Here is a 16,076-nt window from a genome sequence, read left to right as displayed (position 1 = left end):
GGTGTCTCTTTGGACCAAGAGACTTGAATTGATCATGAAAAGTCATCATCCCTTTTTGGGCCTCGAGCATCTCCTATGTGTGTTCGGAGTTCGCGCTATGTCCTCGGTGCTATCCTTTCGATTTTTCCTTTAGTTTCGTTGCTTAATTTTTATTCATTAAGCTTTAAATTTCAATATAGTAATAGTAGTAAGATCGGAGGCCCAATATCATACACGTGTGTCTTTTCGACTTTTACTGAGTGAGAAATGAATATTCGGCCGGCTTGTTTAATATGTAGTTAACATAAATAAGGGATAGTGAATATCACACGTACCTCTCGTTTCTCCAACAAAAAACCCAAGTTGGATCATGGCCATATCGATCTACATCATCATTAAAATATATTATTGTAAATATGTAACACTTATTACATGATGACAAATGCAATTGCATAACCGAAAGGAATGATAGAGAACTTTAAAAACAATAAATCAAAGGGTGAAAAAAATTATTGTGCCCGATTAAAGTGGAAGACTATGTGCATAAAGATTTAATATATATATTCTACGGCAGATAAAGACTTCCATTTCGTTTGAGTTCATTAATTTGGTATATCATAACAAATATTAAACCTCCATTTGCATGCCTTTCTTCTGTTGTTTTAACCACTTTGATTCCTCCGTTTCAGCCGGAATATAAGGAGAGACAACGTACTATAAAACATGGAACCCAAGTAGATCAGAAACATGCATGTACACATTAATTGCCTAAAGAAAATCAAAACCAAGAGAGAAAAAATATATGAAGAAATGTGAGCTGTGCAAATCGGTTGCAAGGCTGTATTGTGATTCAGACGAAGCAATCTTGTGCTGGGACTGTGATTCCAGGGTTCATGCAGCCAATTTTCTTGCTGCAAAGCACTCAAGAACTCTTCTTTGCAATGTTTGTCAAGGACCAACATCGTGGACCGGATCGGGTTCCAAGCTCTGCCGGACTATTTCTGCATGCGAGGCATGCTTTGATAGAAGATTCCGGGCTGTGGAAATTGATCGTCGTCTTGGAGATTTGAATACAGTAGACAGTCGCGGAGGAGGTGGAATCGGGGAGGAGCAACTGCAAGATGATGGTGGAGAAAATCAAGTTGTGCCTCCACTCTCGGGTTCTAGTTCTTCAAGATGTGAAGATCAGTCTAATTCCAGAAGAGACGTGGCTTCGAATTCAAGTACTGTCGGGTTCTCGAGGACTAGATCGATAGTCCAGAAGAAAAAGTAGATCAAGATTCGAGTGCTAGATGTCAAAGATTAGCTCATGGAAAGGGGACAGCTTCGATCTGATCACGAGGATGCACGAATGATTTCTCGATTTTTGTTTTCCTGGGGTTAATTATTTGCATTATATTAGTACTATTGCTTCCCCGGAAATTTTTTAAAATATGCACTAGAATATGATTCTATAACACAATAAGTAAATTATGTAATTGGGATATGTAATACCATGTTTTTCTAGGTCAAGATATCATATATGTTACTACTATTGCATCCCAAAATTAAACTTGATTTTTATGTTTATATATTTACTCTTTTGCCATTTGAATCACTTTTTCGACGTGGCGCTGAAGTGGAACTTATGTGAATTTGATTTGACGCCAACATGTTATTGACATGTGCAATGTCACGTCAATACTTTCAATGAAAAATGACTCAATTACCAAAAATTAAAAGACATGATGCTAAAACTGAAATTTAACAATATATAATATCAAAATCGCAAAGAGACATATATAAAGAACAAAAAAAAAAAGGTGCTCATACATCAAATCTAAGTATAATTACCATAAATTTTACTTATGGATTAATATTTTTTCTTATTATTTTCCCATAAAATAATGCATAAATATATTTGCTTGCATAGCTTAAGTTCTCTTTATTTTTTTTAACTAAGGATAAAATATTATTAAGATAGTTCATGGTTAATTACATCTGAAATCATAGTGGAGGGAGGTAAACATCATTCTACTCGATAGTCATAGAAGCAGTGGCCCTAGTTAGATAGAACGTGAGCATTCTGATTAGCTGATCTATTTGCATAAATAAAGCTACAACTTCGTAATTCTCGTGTTAAAATTTTGCAATCTTCTATTATTGCTCCAAAACTTGTTAAGTACTCCGGTTTGATCCATTAAGCGCCTCTATTATCACTTTGGCGTGTGATTCTATGATTACTTGACGCATTTGTACAACTTTTAACCAGCTAAAAGCCTTTCTAATTCCCAATACTTCTGCTGTTTCTGGGTGATGGTTAGCAATTATTATAGAGCCTTGGGAATCTCGAATAATGTATCCATAATATGCGTGGTAAGGGTTAGAAAAAAGGGCCGCATTTACATTGCATTTTTCATATCCCTCGGGAGGCTTGTTTCATCGTGTTGATGTCTGCTAGCTGCGAGATTGGTTTGTGAAGTTGTTCTCAGAGAGCTTATTTGCTTCATGCCATTGCTTCAAGAGTTCCATGCCTGTGCTAAAAAACAGGTCTGCTGGCTTGCTCTTTTGGTTCCAAACTAAATCATTTCCATTTTTCCAGATACTCCAAGCCAAGACTGCGATCTCCGTATCTTTTTTACATTTTTTTGAGATAATCTCTTTCCACCAGCTTTGCATTGAATTAGCGATCCCTAAATCTCCTCCTACGAGGGAAATACTCCATACACTTTTCTCCAGGGGGCAACTTATAACAAGAGCATGGAAATCAACTTCTGCCTCTTGGTGACAAATCGGGCACCATTGTTGCACTTCCACTCTTTTACTTCTTAGAGCATTCAGTTGTTGGAAAACTAGATGACGGAGCTTTCCATGTGAAGTTGCGAACTTTGGCTGGAATTTTCAAATCCCGTACAACTTTCTAGTTGACAAGTCTATATAGTGAGAGTATGGGTGTCCTTTAATTAATTTATAGTCATTTTCAACTGTATAGATTCCTTTCTTTTCTGCTGCACATATCCATTTGTCTTCACCTCCCCTTCTACTCAACTGGATGGACATGATAAAGTTTTGATCCCTGACACTGAAAAATTCTTTTAAGATATCTAAGTCCCAGCACACTCTTTCCGAACTTCTTAAGGATGCCACCGTTGCCTGAGACAAACCCGGTATGCAATATGATTCTATACATGGATTCTCACCATATGGCAGCCAGTGATCACTCCATATTTTCACCTGATCTCCGGAACCGATTCTTCTTTTCACTCCCCTTCGAATGATCTCTTGAGTATAAAAACATTCATAGGATGTTAGCAATTATACTTTTCGTGAATAATTCACTAGATACCAACTATTCCGAGGTTAGCGGGAATAGCTTTTGTAGTATTTACTACGAACGATTTTTTCAACTCTTTTCTTCATTTCGCGTAATCCGATCTACGACTATATCACTTGTTTTTCTTCTAAATTGCACTAGAAATTTAGAAATATTTTAACGTTTAAGAGAAAAAACCAAAAGAAGGCTCAAATCTTTATTTTTTAATGAAGTGACCGAAATTTTGGAGAGAATGTAGAGGGGATTTTCGAAAATCACAATACAATGAAGTGGCCGAAATTTACCTTGGACACCAAGTCCATAAGTTCTTGAACTGTGCGTGGGTTGCTGCCTAACCCTCGACAGTTCCAGCTTAGGACCGTAATAATGCTCGGCGAACTTGGGTGCCAGATGACCAATGATCTCCAATGAATATTCTGGCCCATTAAGTTGCCTCTCTTCTATATTCCTCTCAACCCGTCTGCGCTTAGGATCCGTTAAAGTCAATGTTATGAATTATCCCAGCTATTCCTTCTCCCGTATATGATCAAGAATTCTCCAGTTGTTAAGCATATACACACTCGATCACTTGGATTCAACACAACTCCTTCACACACACAGAAGTATATCTCAAGAACACAAACACAAGACACAAGAATTATAGTGGTTCGGCGTTTTCCGCCTGCGTCCACTTTGGGAACTCAGAGCAATAAGTTTTATTGAAAAACAGTAGGGAACGTTACACCGAAGTCGAGAGGATTTCCACCGGCTGAAGAATAATCATCTTCTCTGGTTATGCCCATATATTTATACATATACAGCTGCTCTCTTGTTATGTCATTGACTAACTGCTAATTAACTAACTAACCTAACTAACTTATACATTAGTCGCCTAATTAGTTAGCCAGAGTCTATCAGTAACATCCAAGCACGACTTCCATTTAGCGCATCTGTTGTAGTGAACTCAATGATGATATGTTGATCTCCTTTATTTTGCTACAAATCTCCACCTGATCGTCCCCTGCCTTATTAATCTTCATTCTTCTCTTTAAAAGTTTCCTAAATACCCAGTAAAACTCGCACTCCTTCGCCAAATTCCATTGAAGTTGTTTGGATCTGCTTCCTCAAAACATCCAATAAAATTTCCTATATCTCTTACCACTCGTTCAGACATAAATCCACTTGGTAAATCATACAGACAAGAACTCAATGAATATTTAAATAAGCTGAGTTATGATTTTAGGTTCTCTTTAACTTAAAGACACATCAAGATTTGGTCGATTTTATGAATATTTATTTACAATTAAATATAATATTTTTATCATAAAAAATAATATTTTTTATGAGTGACCTAAATAGAGTACATGTTTCAAAAATCGACGCATGATACTGTCTTATATGAGTTTTGTGTTAATTTAAATACCTATAATATAATAATTTTTTATCACAAAGAAAAAATTTGGAAAAAAAATAAATCGTTTCGAAAATTGCATTTGATTAAATGTATGCCTTAACACAAACACACCCCCGAAAGATATGAATTTATTACTAAGAAATATCACGTTTACTCATTATTATATGCATAGAGTTGCTGGTCTTGATCTTAATTATTAAAGCAATTAAAATCAAATAAAACATTTACAATGTATTTGATAACATGGAATTTGATGGAATTGCGAATTACATTCTAATCTTTGGTATAATGAAATTTCAAAATAAGATTGATATTTAATTAGATTTCATGGAATTTCATTTATCAAAATTTGGTAATTTTATTTTTAATATCATCTCGATAAACTTTATATTTTTTAATTTCTTAAAAATAATATTCATTATATGTTAAAATTAAATTTTTGTTCTTGATAAAAAAAATATGAATATTTATAAAATATAATTAATAAAAAAATTAAAATCCTTTTTATACGCACAAACACAATGTAAAGCCGCTAATTCCCGATTTCCCTCGAACCAACCGCTTGTGGTAAAATTTATTACCCCAATTTGATTAGGGTTTCATAGTCCCCGTCTCCCCGATTTCTCTACCCTATCCCCTCGACAAATTCAACTTCTCCTCAAGTATTCTGTTTAGAATCCAAGCAAAAATGCCTCAGAGACACTCGAAGAACAACAATGATTTAGCTATCTTCACGTACAGTGAAAAGCGGCAGCTAGGATACGGCACACAGAAGGAGAGGTTGGGCAAAGACTCCATCAAACCATTCGACGCATGTTGTCTCTGTTTGAAGACTTTGATTGAACCCATGTCCTGCTCGAAAGGCCACGTCTTCTGCAAAGAATGCATTCTCGAATGCCTGTTGTCCCAGAAGAAGGACATTCAAAGGTTCTTCCCTTAATTGCCGAATTATTTGATTTTTGAATTATATTTTATGTCGGGTGTTCATTCTTCCTTTCATGTCGCAGTCGTAATTTTTGTAATCCATCTTTAATAGTGCCCGATCATAAGGGGGCAAGAGTTCAATTACTTAGCTTTAAGTTGATTTTTATTTTTAGTGAATCGTAAATTAGGGGAAAATATTTAATGCCACTTTTTCTGTTCTACATGCTACTTTTGTACCGGCTGCTTGTAATAGATCTTGGTGAACAAATCTCGTATGATTAACTATTCCGGTAAAGGTGAATGCTTTACATGCTACAAGTCAAGGCCAGCAGTGTGTTATCCCAGTGAAGAGGCAGCACCTTGTGCTGGACTGAATTTAATCTTACCAATTGCCAATTTGTTTCTATTTGCTCATTGCCTATGAAAGTTACAACAATTTGGTGTATAAGAATCACTCGTTTGACACACCTTCAAAGTTTAGTGGGGTCCACCCACCGTGTATAGTAAGTGTGGGAAATTTCCTCATTTGGAATTTGTTGAGTTCCGGTTTTCAGTTTTAAAGAAATTGCAAAACTAGAAAGTGTCACGCCCCGAGCCCGCACAAGACTGCACAATGGGCTCCCGTAAATCTATTTCGTTTCTCCATCCTTGCTTTACGAAAATGTAATGTTTAACTCAAGTTGGCTCTGTGTAATGTTTAACCCAAGTTAGCTGTATGTAATTTTAAGTAGCAGCTTATAGTAACTGCTTGCTTAAGAAGCTGATGAATTGATTAATGCAAGCAATAACCTAGCAACCTCTGGCTTGTGAGTAGAGTTATCCTCATCAAGCTATGCATCTCTACTTTTCAACTGGTAAAAACTTCCCAAGATTTGATGTTGCACGGTTATGCACTTTAGAAACTTAGGAGAAGGACCTGTGTCACTAGATCAATGTTGTAGGCTTCGACCCAGATTGTTGTAGGCTTTCAGAAGAATTTGTGTAAGAAATTTATTCTGAGTTCCTCCTCTGCCTGTGAATGCATCCTATGCGGAAAAAATGTTGCTTTGCCTTTATCTGAGCAAGATTGATGCTCATCTTATGTTCCAGGTTTCAGAACTTCTTTCTTTCTTACGTGCAGGAAGCTATCAGCCCTTGCCACTCAACAAAGGCAAGAAAAAGACGAAGAGGAGGAGAGGTTAATGCTTCAAAGGACTAGAGAGCTTGACGCATTTGATCAACAGAACCATGGAGCAGTACCACAGTACAATGACAAGAACTACAACAGTGGCAAAAACGGTTTTCATGGGGCGAACAGTGTAAAAGCTACTTCTTATGAAGAGGAAGCACTCCGTACTATGAAGGCATTTTGGCTGCCTTCCGCTACTCCAGATGCTCCTAAAAAAGTGGAGGCCCCTTCAACTGAAACAATTTGTCCCGAAGGAAAGGAAAAACTTCGGTTAAAGACACTTTTTGCAATTAATTTTACAGAGGAAAAACGTGAACATAAAAAATCAAGTTCCCTCGATAAGACCTTTATATGTCCCAGCTGCAAGGCCACACTGACAAACACGCTATCGCTTGTTGCTTTGGGTTCTTGTGGGCATGTGTTCTGCAAGAAGTGTGCTGATAAATTTGTGGCTGTTGATAAGGTTTGTTTGGTCTGCGACAAGCCATGCAAAGAGAAAAATCTTGTTAATCTGGCAAAAGGAGGAACTGGTTTTGCCGGTCATGGGGATCATCTTGAGGCAGCAGAGTTCAAACACTTAGGTAGTGGTTCAGGGCTGGGCCTCGTAAAACCTGTTCTAAAATCTTGATCTAGGGAGTAGATTGCATCTTTTTCAGTGGTATTTTTCCTTCCTGCATGGTTTACACTGCTATCTTAATATCTTCACCGTCGCTTTAATTGTCATCGTCTTAATGTATATGGTGAATGAGTTGCATCTTCGAGTTGTATTGTATCGAATTTCAATATCTTGGTCTCATTCTATTTAGATACTGAATATCTCCGGAGTCGACACTTGTTTCATTCCATTACAATAGAAATGGGCCTGTCTTTCATTGTTTTTAACTTGGTGCAATCTTGTTATGTTCTGATTTAAGTTTTTTTGTTTACGACGGACTGAAAACGAGAGAAGCTTCTAACCAGTGCAGCCTGAAGATGGCGAGGTCCTCGTGGTATCTTTGCTCATCTTTATTTAGATATATTGAGAAAGTAACATTTCAATTAATACAGATAGAGTGAGGAAGATGGTTGTTTTCATTAATTTCTCGATGAATACAATTGCAAGTATATATACACAAATGAAATAATGACACCTGGAATAGAGTTGTTACATAGTTAAAACTATCATAACTAATTCACAAAATGGCAAATTGAATCACACTCTTCATGTACTAAATGAGCTGCTGATCTTTTATTATTATCTTAAATTTCCTTTGCAAGCACCGAGTGGGAAGAAATTCAACACGAAGCTTGGTTTATGCACTTTATATGACCTGCTACTTGTTTCCTGTCGGACCAAACATATACAAGCATGGAGAAGGCGTGATAGACTTCTACCATTTGAGTATGGGGTGAGAGGTGCTCTTGTAAGTGCAGTATGGATGTGGCGGCGGAAGAGAGGTTTTTTATATATTTATTTTTTCAAATAATCTTTTTTTAAAAAATACGAGAGTTATAAATTTCTTTATCAAATAAAGTGTTATTAATTTGACATCCCAGATTTAGGTTTTCCTCGTACCAATTTATCACTATTTTACATCAATACCATAGAAATTATTAACTTCAAACTATATTTTTTGACATTACCAAATAATCAATTTTGAGTTTCTAAAAGATAAAATCAAGTATTTCGTAACTCGAATTAGGTATTATTTGTATTAATCTAGGCATCACATTTTTACTTTACGAATATCATCATCAAAGATCATTCTATATTACCTTCAAACAATATATTTTGACATAAAAATTTAATTGAATTTTATTATTTAGGGAGTAAAATAAAGTATTGGTACACTCGAATTAGATACTATTTGTACCAGTTTAGGTATCACATTTTAGTTTCACAAATGACACATCTAAAGTCACTCAATATTACTTGAAATATTTTTTTATATGTCAAAATAATCAAAATTGAGTCTTAAAATGGTAAAATCAAGTATATGTAGAATCGAATTAGGTACTATTTGTGCCAATTTAGATACCGCATCTTTAATTCACAAATGTAATTATCAAAGATCACTCAATATTTACTTCAAACTATATATTTTGACATAATCAAATAATCGAATTTGAGTATTTAAAGAGTAAAATCAAGTATTTGTAGACTCAAATTATGTCATATTTGTATTAATTTAAGTATCAAATTTTTTACTTTACGAATGTCATCATCAGTGTCACTCAATATTAATTTCAAACTATATTTTGACATCCCCAAATAATTGGATATGAGTATTTATGAAGTAAAAGCATGTATTTTTATACTCTAATTAGATACTCTTTGTATCAATTTAGTTATCACATTTCAACTTCATAAATGACACCATCAAAAGTCACTTAAGATTATTTAAATTCAAGTATTTTCTTACAAATTTGAAGTATTCAGATACCAAAATCAAATATCTGGAACCCCAAAATAAGTACTTTATCGGTCAAAATAAGTATTTTTCTAATTCTATGATTAGTGAGAAACTATATTTTTTCAAAAATTAAATGACATGAATAAGTCATATTAACGCAATTTCATGAAAAGACTAACAATTACTGAATTTTTTGTGTTTGCTCAAAGATCCAGTATTTTCTTACACATGTAGAGTATTCAAAGAGCCAAATTAAGCATTTGGAACTCCAGAATATGTGCTTTGTATGTCAAAATAAATATTTAATCAATGATGAGCGGTGAACTATTTTTTTTATATAAATAAAATGACATGAATAAGTTATCTTAATGAATTTTTCATGAAAGGAATAACAATGACTGGATTTTTGTGATTACTCGAAAATATAGTATTTTTTTTATACATGTGAAATATTCAAATAGCAAAATCAGATATCTGAAACCCTACAATAGATACTTTGTATGTCAAAATAAGTATTTACTTTTATTCCATGATAATTGAGAAATAATATTTTTTTTAAATTATATTTTAGATGGAGAAGACATGTGTAATTTTTGTGGATAAAATTATATTTTTTTTAAAGAATAAAAGGGCAAAATTGTAACTTTGGGTGATTTGTAGGGAATTAAAACTAAAATTTTATCATTATCAGGTATCGATTCTGAAAAAATTATAGTGATATACTGAATTTTAATTCTAAGATATGCAGGAAGATTTTTCACAAAATCACCATTTCCTTATCAAATAACTTATTGATGCGATTCGGGTGAAATGAGTGAGCAGAGTCGGGTGCTCCACCGGATCTGCTATCAAAATGATGAAGAAAATAAGAGCAATGTAGATATCTGAACCAGAAGCTTCTTTCTCGGGCGGAGAAGATTTCCTGCACTCAAGAAGGTAACCACATGAATGGGCGCCGGAGGGGTGTCCGGCGTGGCCACTTCGATGCTTAAGTCAGTGAATGATTCAAGCCAAGAACCAATGTAACCAATGATGGTTGTGATATTGGTGTGAATGAATGAATGTAAATGTAAAGAGAGAACCTGATATTTATAGTAGGAGAAGTAATGATGACCTTGTTCTCCGTGCTACCTACTAATTATAGTAGGGCGGTTGAGCACACCCTATATTCTGACATGTTAAATCTCATACTGGTCACATCCAGTCCATCTAATTTTGTCAACCCATCGACCTGGTGTCAGAGATGGGACAGTCGTCCACATCCTATTCTGCTAGTATACTCGAGTGCGGTGCTCATATCGAGGTGGCCCGGGTAGAAAGTTCCCGGCAGCTTGAACGAGAGCCCGGGCGTCCAGTGGCCCGGGGAGGAGGCGTCCCGGGCATTCACCCGCCCGGCTCTTGATGAACCCTTCCCGCCGACTTGTCCTGATTCTGGTCATCCATCCAATATCATGGGTCGTCCATGCTCCGGGCACAAGAATCGTCCATGACTCGGGCACAACCCAGACTATCCCGAAGGTATCACTTGTCAAATAAAGTGTTATTCGAAAGGTGTGATTAATGTATTACCTTGGGATAGTTGAGAATTAGATGAACAAGCCATCAAGTCCCAAAAATGAAAAGATCCAACCAGTAATATTAATGGCACTCCATTATTGACCCCCTTAAAACTTGAAAGCATCCATTAATTAAGTTCCACCATCCACAAAATTATTCATACTCACCTCAACCACCTTACTTTACAACTACATACATTGATTTGTAACTAATAATGTGTATTTGCTGTATGCACTCTATGATTAATTTATACAACGGGGCTTGAAGATATCTTATGTTGACTCTTAACTCGTTTTTCTTATATATTTATTTTATAAAATAATGAAAAAATAAATAATAAATAACTTTTAAAACTAACCATAATCCTTAAAATGACAAAAACTTGTTTGAGACGATCTAACAGATCGTATTTTGTAAGACTGATATTTTATTTGAGTCATTCCAAAAAAAATATTATTTTTACTGTTAATGAGTAATATCGGTAAGATTATTCATCTGAAATACACCTGCTCTTTTAAAATACCCCATATTCTTGATGCTGACATGGCAAAATCCATCATCTCAAATTTCGCTGGCATGCCATTGTAATAAAACTACTAACTCGCCGACCACCAATAATTTGGCTTTTCCTTTCCCATTCTCCCAACTACGGAATCTGCTTCATTTTCTTTTCAATAAATTACACCTCTTCTCTTAAAATCCCAAAACCGAACAAGAAAAGGAGGCGACCACTTTTGAATGACGACGGAGATGGAGGTGAAAGGTGGTGCATCGGCGGAGGGTGTGGAGGAGGAGAGTTTGTTGATGGAAGGGGTGGCCGTGTTGGATTTTGATATGCTTTGTTCAACGGTTGCCATGCAAGCTCACAAGGGGAAATGGGGGAAAGTGAGTGATGACAACGAGGAAGAAAATCTTGTATCTGAGTATCAAAATGGAGGGGGAGTTTTTAGGTTGTGGGAAGGTGAGATTATTTACGACTGTTTTGACGATCAACGCGTAGCTCTTCAATCCACATGGTAGGTATTCTCTGTTTCCTCCTTTTCATTTATTTTCACTTAAATGGTCGTTGAAAAAAAAATCTTTTGGATTTCGGGTGCTGCTTTTTTATTCGATTTCTGAAGATGGTATTGAAATTTGATGTTGCTTATTCTGGTGTTTTATTTTATTTATTAGTCCCTGAATGTTAAATTGCTGAGCTTGGATGCTTCTGTGTAGCTTTTAGCTTTAGTTTGACTTGTTACTTGTTAGAAATTGGAATTGTGTTTTGGGTTCTCATGAAGAGTAAAGTATGACATCCGTAGATGGAATCGAGGTAGAGATAATAATCTTTTTCTTGTTCGAGATTGTTGAAACAGTTTACTGGTTAAAGATAATAGCTATCCCTTAGTTTCGATATATATATATATATAGTTTTGCAATGTTGTCTGCCAACCGTTGTGTCCACTGACTTTCATCTATTGGATATACAATTTTGATATGTTTAATCACATCCATTAGGTGATGGGCATATAAGTGGGCACGGTTAGTGTGCGTATATATGTGTGTGTCTTTGGATGCTTTCTTGATTTGATGGTTTTGACTAAATTTGGTGGTGTTGTCATGTTACCGCTTATCTTAGTGCTTTGCGGATTGGGAAGCTTGATTTTTAGGATTCTTGTTTGTGTATTTTTCTCTGATGTGGAGCATATGTGTCATTGGATTGTCTTGTATTGCAGTTGTCCATGTTATAGATTTGGCAAGAATATGAAACGATCTGGATTTGGTTCTTGTTTTCTTCAGGTAAATACACATTCTTTCGTTGAAAGATTCTTTTTCACCTGAACTGCGGTATGCCCAACGTTAAATATTGTGTTATTCAGGGACCCTCCATTTGAAGTTCCACTGTGGCTTGTGTTTGCTCATTAAACTTCTATTTGTCTAGACCAGCGTCTGTTTCTTTTCTTTGTCTCACTTCTGAACTGGCGCAATTTCGATATCTGTTCATTGATTATCAATTTTGAGTTAATGTTAATTGTGATTTTGTCATTTATTACATCTAGAGTTTGATCTTCGTTTGCTCGTTATTGGAAAGATTTTTCTTCCCTGAGTTTAACCAGTGGATGGTGCAGGGATCTATTCACTTTATTCTTGCAGTTGCAGCCCTGTGCAACATGCTAGCATTTATATTTACTCGGAGACGTTGCTTCCTTTATTTGGCCATTGTATTTACAGTTTCAGTTGGAACATATATTGGATTTTACCGAACACTGATTAGGAAAAGGTTCAATATAAAAGTAAGCATTACATTTTTAGAATTCTTTCGAATTATATAACGGGAGATAATTGGATTATTAAAATGAAAGGGTTTGTTTTTACTTTCCTAACAATGTTGCTATCTTAGTTTTGACAAAGAATGCGACTTGTCTTTAATTATTTGCAGGGTAGTGATAGTCCTTTCGATGACTGTGTGTACCACCTTATTTGCCCGTGCTGCGCTTTATGTCAGGTCCATCCCCATTCTATACTGAAATTCCCATGTTTTATTCATTGCTAGAAAGTATTCAGTATCAGAAACTGGTTTTCATTACCGTGCCAAGCCTAAAACTTTCACACTGAAACACGAACATATTGACTAGACTCCTGCCTATTATTTGCTCTTTCTGTTGTCTTGTCGAATAATACCTTTTTCTGCGCTGGCATGTACAGGAGTCGAGAACATTGGAGATGAACAACGTCCAAGATGGTATCTGGAATGGCAGAGGGGACACCATATGTATAGGTATAGGCACCGTGTCAACAAAGTCGCCTGTATGCTTAGGTATGCAAAAAGACACAAATGACAGTTAGGTTGGGCATTCTCATGTTTTTTCCCCACAAGCTGAGAGTCGTTTCATGTTTTAAAATGGAAAATAGATGAGCTTGATTCTACAAGGCGATTGAAATCTTTCTCGAGTTGGTTTTGATCATATGCTGAATGCTCTTGTTTACGAAGCTAGATGAAAATAATAGCCATTTTCAAGTGAGATTATTTGCCAGTTCAAATCTGGTTGTAGGGTTGCAAATATTGCAAATGTACATGTAACTAATAAGATTATCTTGGTTGTGTACAAAAATCAATCGCTATTAGTTGTTCCTTTGAAGGGTGATTGATATGAAAATGTTATATAATGTTAATATATTTACAGAACTCTCTTAAAAAAACAATGCAAGATTGGATTTATCAATCATCTCTCGTGGGACAGGAGATGATGCCTGTGTTCATAGCTCTATTTTATGGCCGGTATAGAACCTGAGGACTCTGAGCCCCGACGGCACAGGTAGCCAAGTTAGATTAACATCTGACAGATTCTTTTATTTTGTAAAACTGCATTTGGTCCATTAAATATTCTCGAACACGAATCAATACAAGTACTTGTCTACCTCAAACGTTGTTGATATTCTACACGAATTGCTGATGCTTCATTGCTTCTCACAAGGTTTGGGCATTTTTGACCAACCAATCATACGTACGTAGTATTGCAATCCCAATCAAATCATGTATAGGATCCAATCAAATCTAGCATCAAATGCACGATAGTAAAAATACAATATGCCAAGATTTATTGTTACATTGCACGCCAACATTTCATGGTCCCTGAGGTAACTGGCCGCGCCCCGCTACATCAAGCCCGGAGCCCTGTATTTCATCCACACCAGAAGCTAACATGCCTGGATAAGGACCTTGAACGATGGCTGCATTTCTAACCCCTTTTGCGAAATACATAGCTTGATTCGCACCATCGTGAACAACTCGGGAATTCAAATCGTAAGTCCTGACACTCGCCCCATATACTTGACCCATGCTTGATACGGTTTGAGGAAACCCAACGGGTACTTGACTCTGAACAACTGGGTATGGTTGGACATATTGAGCCTGCATTGGGAACGGTTGCATCGAAATATTACCGGGTTGAACTTGATGCCCACCGGGCACGTAGTAAACAGCCGGCACGGGTTGCATAGCTGGACCAGGATAGTGCCACATGGGTCCTGGTCCACTGGAATATGCTTGTGGCTGGGGAGGACCTGTATTTTCGCCCAGCATCTCATGATCAACTCGATTTTCCTTCACTTGGTCCATAGATTGAACAGGGTTAACAGGTTTGGTTTTCACAGGCGGAAGATCTGGAATTGCTTGCACGTTGGGTGGCGCCAGGGATGATGAAGTGGACCCGAAAGGCGAAGAAACAACCGGAGCAGGTGAACCCGGATCAGATATGGAAACACTGTCGTTCAAAAGGTTTTTGTTTCTGAGCTTGGGTTCTTTTAACGCGTCATCCTGATTATCCAACCCGAATAAGTAATCCGGAACTTCGGAGACGATGGATGAAACCTCGGACCGGCCACGCTCCAGAACCGGGCCCGAATCCGGCCCGCCATTCAGGACGTCGACGAACCAGTTCTCGCGCTTAGCGGAGCCGTCGAGGAGCGAACTTATACTGGTGGTTCTGGAGCTTGTATCATCGATATTGAAAAGAAAGAGCCTAAGCCTAGCCGATTTATTCTGAGAGAGCCGATCATACTCTTCCATCATGTTCTCAATATCCTCGTCGGCGGTGACAGTTATCAGAGCGTCGAGGTCTTCGTTCGGAAGCTGGTACTTTATGCTGATGTTGGATGTGCCCGCCAGCTTCGAGAGCTTTGAGAGAAGAGAAGTGAAGGTTGTGTGTCGGTGAACCACAACAATTCGGGTGTCTCCGCCGACGTAACGGAGCTGGTTATCATGCGGGCGGGGGATGATTTTCCCTCCAAAGCTGCACATAAACCTGACCCTAGGCTGCTGCATCGCGGCACCGTCATCGTGGATGAGATGATATTGATCTGAGCGCGGCGTCGACGCCAACGAATCGGCAGTGCCTGAGTCCATTTCACCTACCTGGTAGTGTGAAGCTGCCATTCGAGAAACTGCTAATTCGATACCGATGAACAGAGGAATTCTTCATGAGTGTAAGAAGAAATGGAAAGAAAGTGAAAGAGAAATGTATTGGTCTGGAGAGAAGGGCCGGTGGTGGTGGGGCTACTGGCCGGTGGTGGTGGTGGGACTAAACAAAGCGACGGGTCCCTGCTGTCTCCATCTCACTCCAATAAATAAAAGAAAAAAAGTAGTTATTCGCTCACAACTCCAATTTTTTTTTTTTTTTTTTAATAATATTAATAGCAGTAGTCGTTGGGGGAAAATAGATTCACTTGGGCCACAAATTTTTTGTGGTGAATTGCTTCGGACTCGTACCTGCTTTTGCATCAATCCGAAAACTATACTTGTTCATTTATTGGAATACGAAAATTAAATATAAATCATCTTTCTAAGAAATATAATTTGATCAATTTTCA

General features: G+C 36.9%; 3 protein-coding genes across 4 annotated transcripts; 2 read left to right on the top strand and 1 right to left on the bottom strand.

Annotated features, from left to right (window-relative positions):
* Positions 1 to 5,212: 5,212 nt before the first annotated feature.
* LOC142542603 (E3 ubiquitin-protein ligase CSU1) lies at positions 5,213 to 7,590 on the top strand. Its single transcript, XM_075649325.1, has 2 exons — positions 5,213 to 5,612; positions 6,730 to 7,590. The coding sequence occupies exons 1-2, from the start codon at positions 5,374 to 5,376 to the stop codon at positions 7,403 to 7,405; spliced, it is 915 nt and encodes a 304-aa protein (XP_075505440.1). The 5' UTR covers positions 5,213 to 5,373; the 3' UTR covers positions 7,406 to 7,590.
* A 3,701-nt stretch (positions 7,591 to 11,291) lies between these two features.
* LOC142542602 (protein PLANT CADMIUM RESISTANCE 11-like) lies at positions 11,292 to 13,725 on the top strand. Of its 2 annotated transcripts, XM_075649323.1 has the most exons (5): positions 11,299 to 11,743; positions 12,443 to 12,506; positions 12,836 to 13,000; positions 13,147 to 13,212; positions 13,413 to 13,725. In XM_075649323.1, exons 1-5 carry the CDS (start codon positions 11,466 to 11,468, stop codon positions 13,551 to 13,553), a joined length of 714 nt encoding a protein of 237 aa, XP_075505438.1. In that variant the 5' UTR covers positions 11,299 to 11,465; the 3' UTR covers positions 13,554 to 13,725. The 2 variants fall into 2 exon arrangements, with proteins under 2 accessions (XP_075505439.1, XP_075505438.1); XM_075649324.1 differs by lacking the exon at positions 12,836 to 13,000 and having other exon boundaries at positions 11,292 to 11,743.
* Positions 13,726 to 14,118: 393 nt separating this feature from the next.
* LOC142542601 (uncharacterized) lies at positions 14,119 to 15,810 on the bottom strand. The gene has a single exon (XM_075649322.1). The coding sequence runs from the start codon at positions 15,640 to 15,642 to the stop codon at positions 14,332 to 14,334; it is 1,311 nt and encodes a 436-aa protein (XP_075505437.1). The 5' UTR covers positions 15,643 to 15,810; the 3' UTR covers positions 14,119 to 14,331.
* Positions 15,811 to 16,076: the final 266 nt, after the last annotated feature.

This window comes from Primulina tabacum, chromosome 4 (genome assembly GCF_025594145.1).
Source record: "Primulina tabacum isolate GXHZ01 chromosome 4, ASM2559414v2, whole genome shotgun sequence".
NCBI classification, from domain to species: Eukaryota; Viridiplantae; Streptophyta; class Magnoliopsida; order Lamiales; family Gesneriaceae; genus Primulina; species Primulina tabacum.
This window is presented reverse-complemented; position numbering and strand designations above follow the sequence as displayed.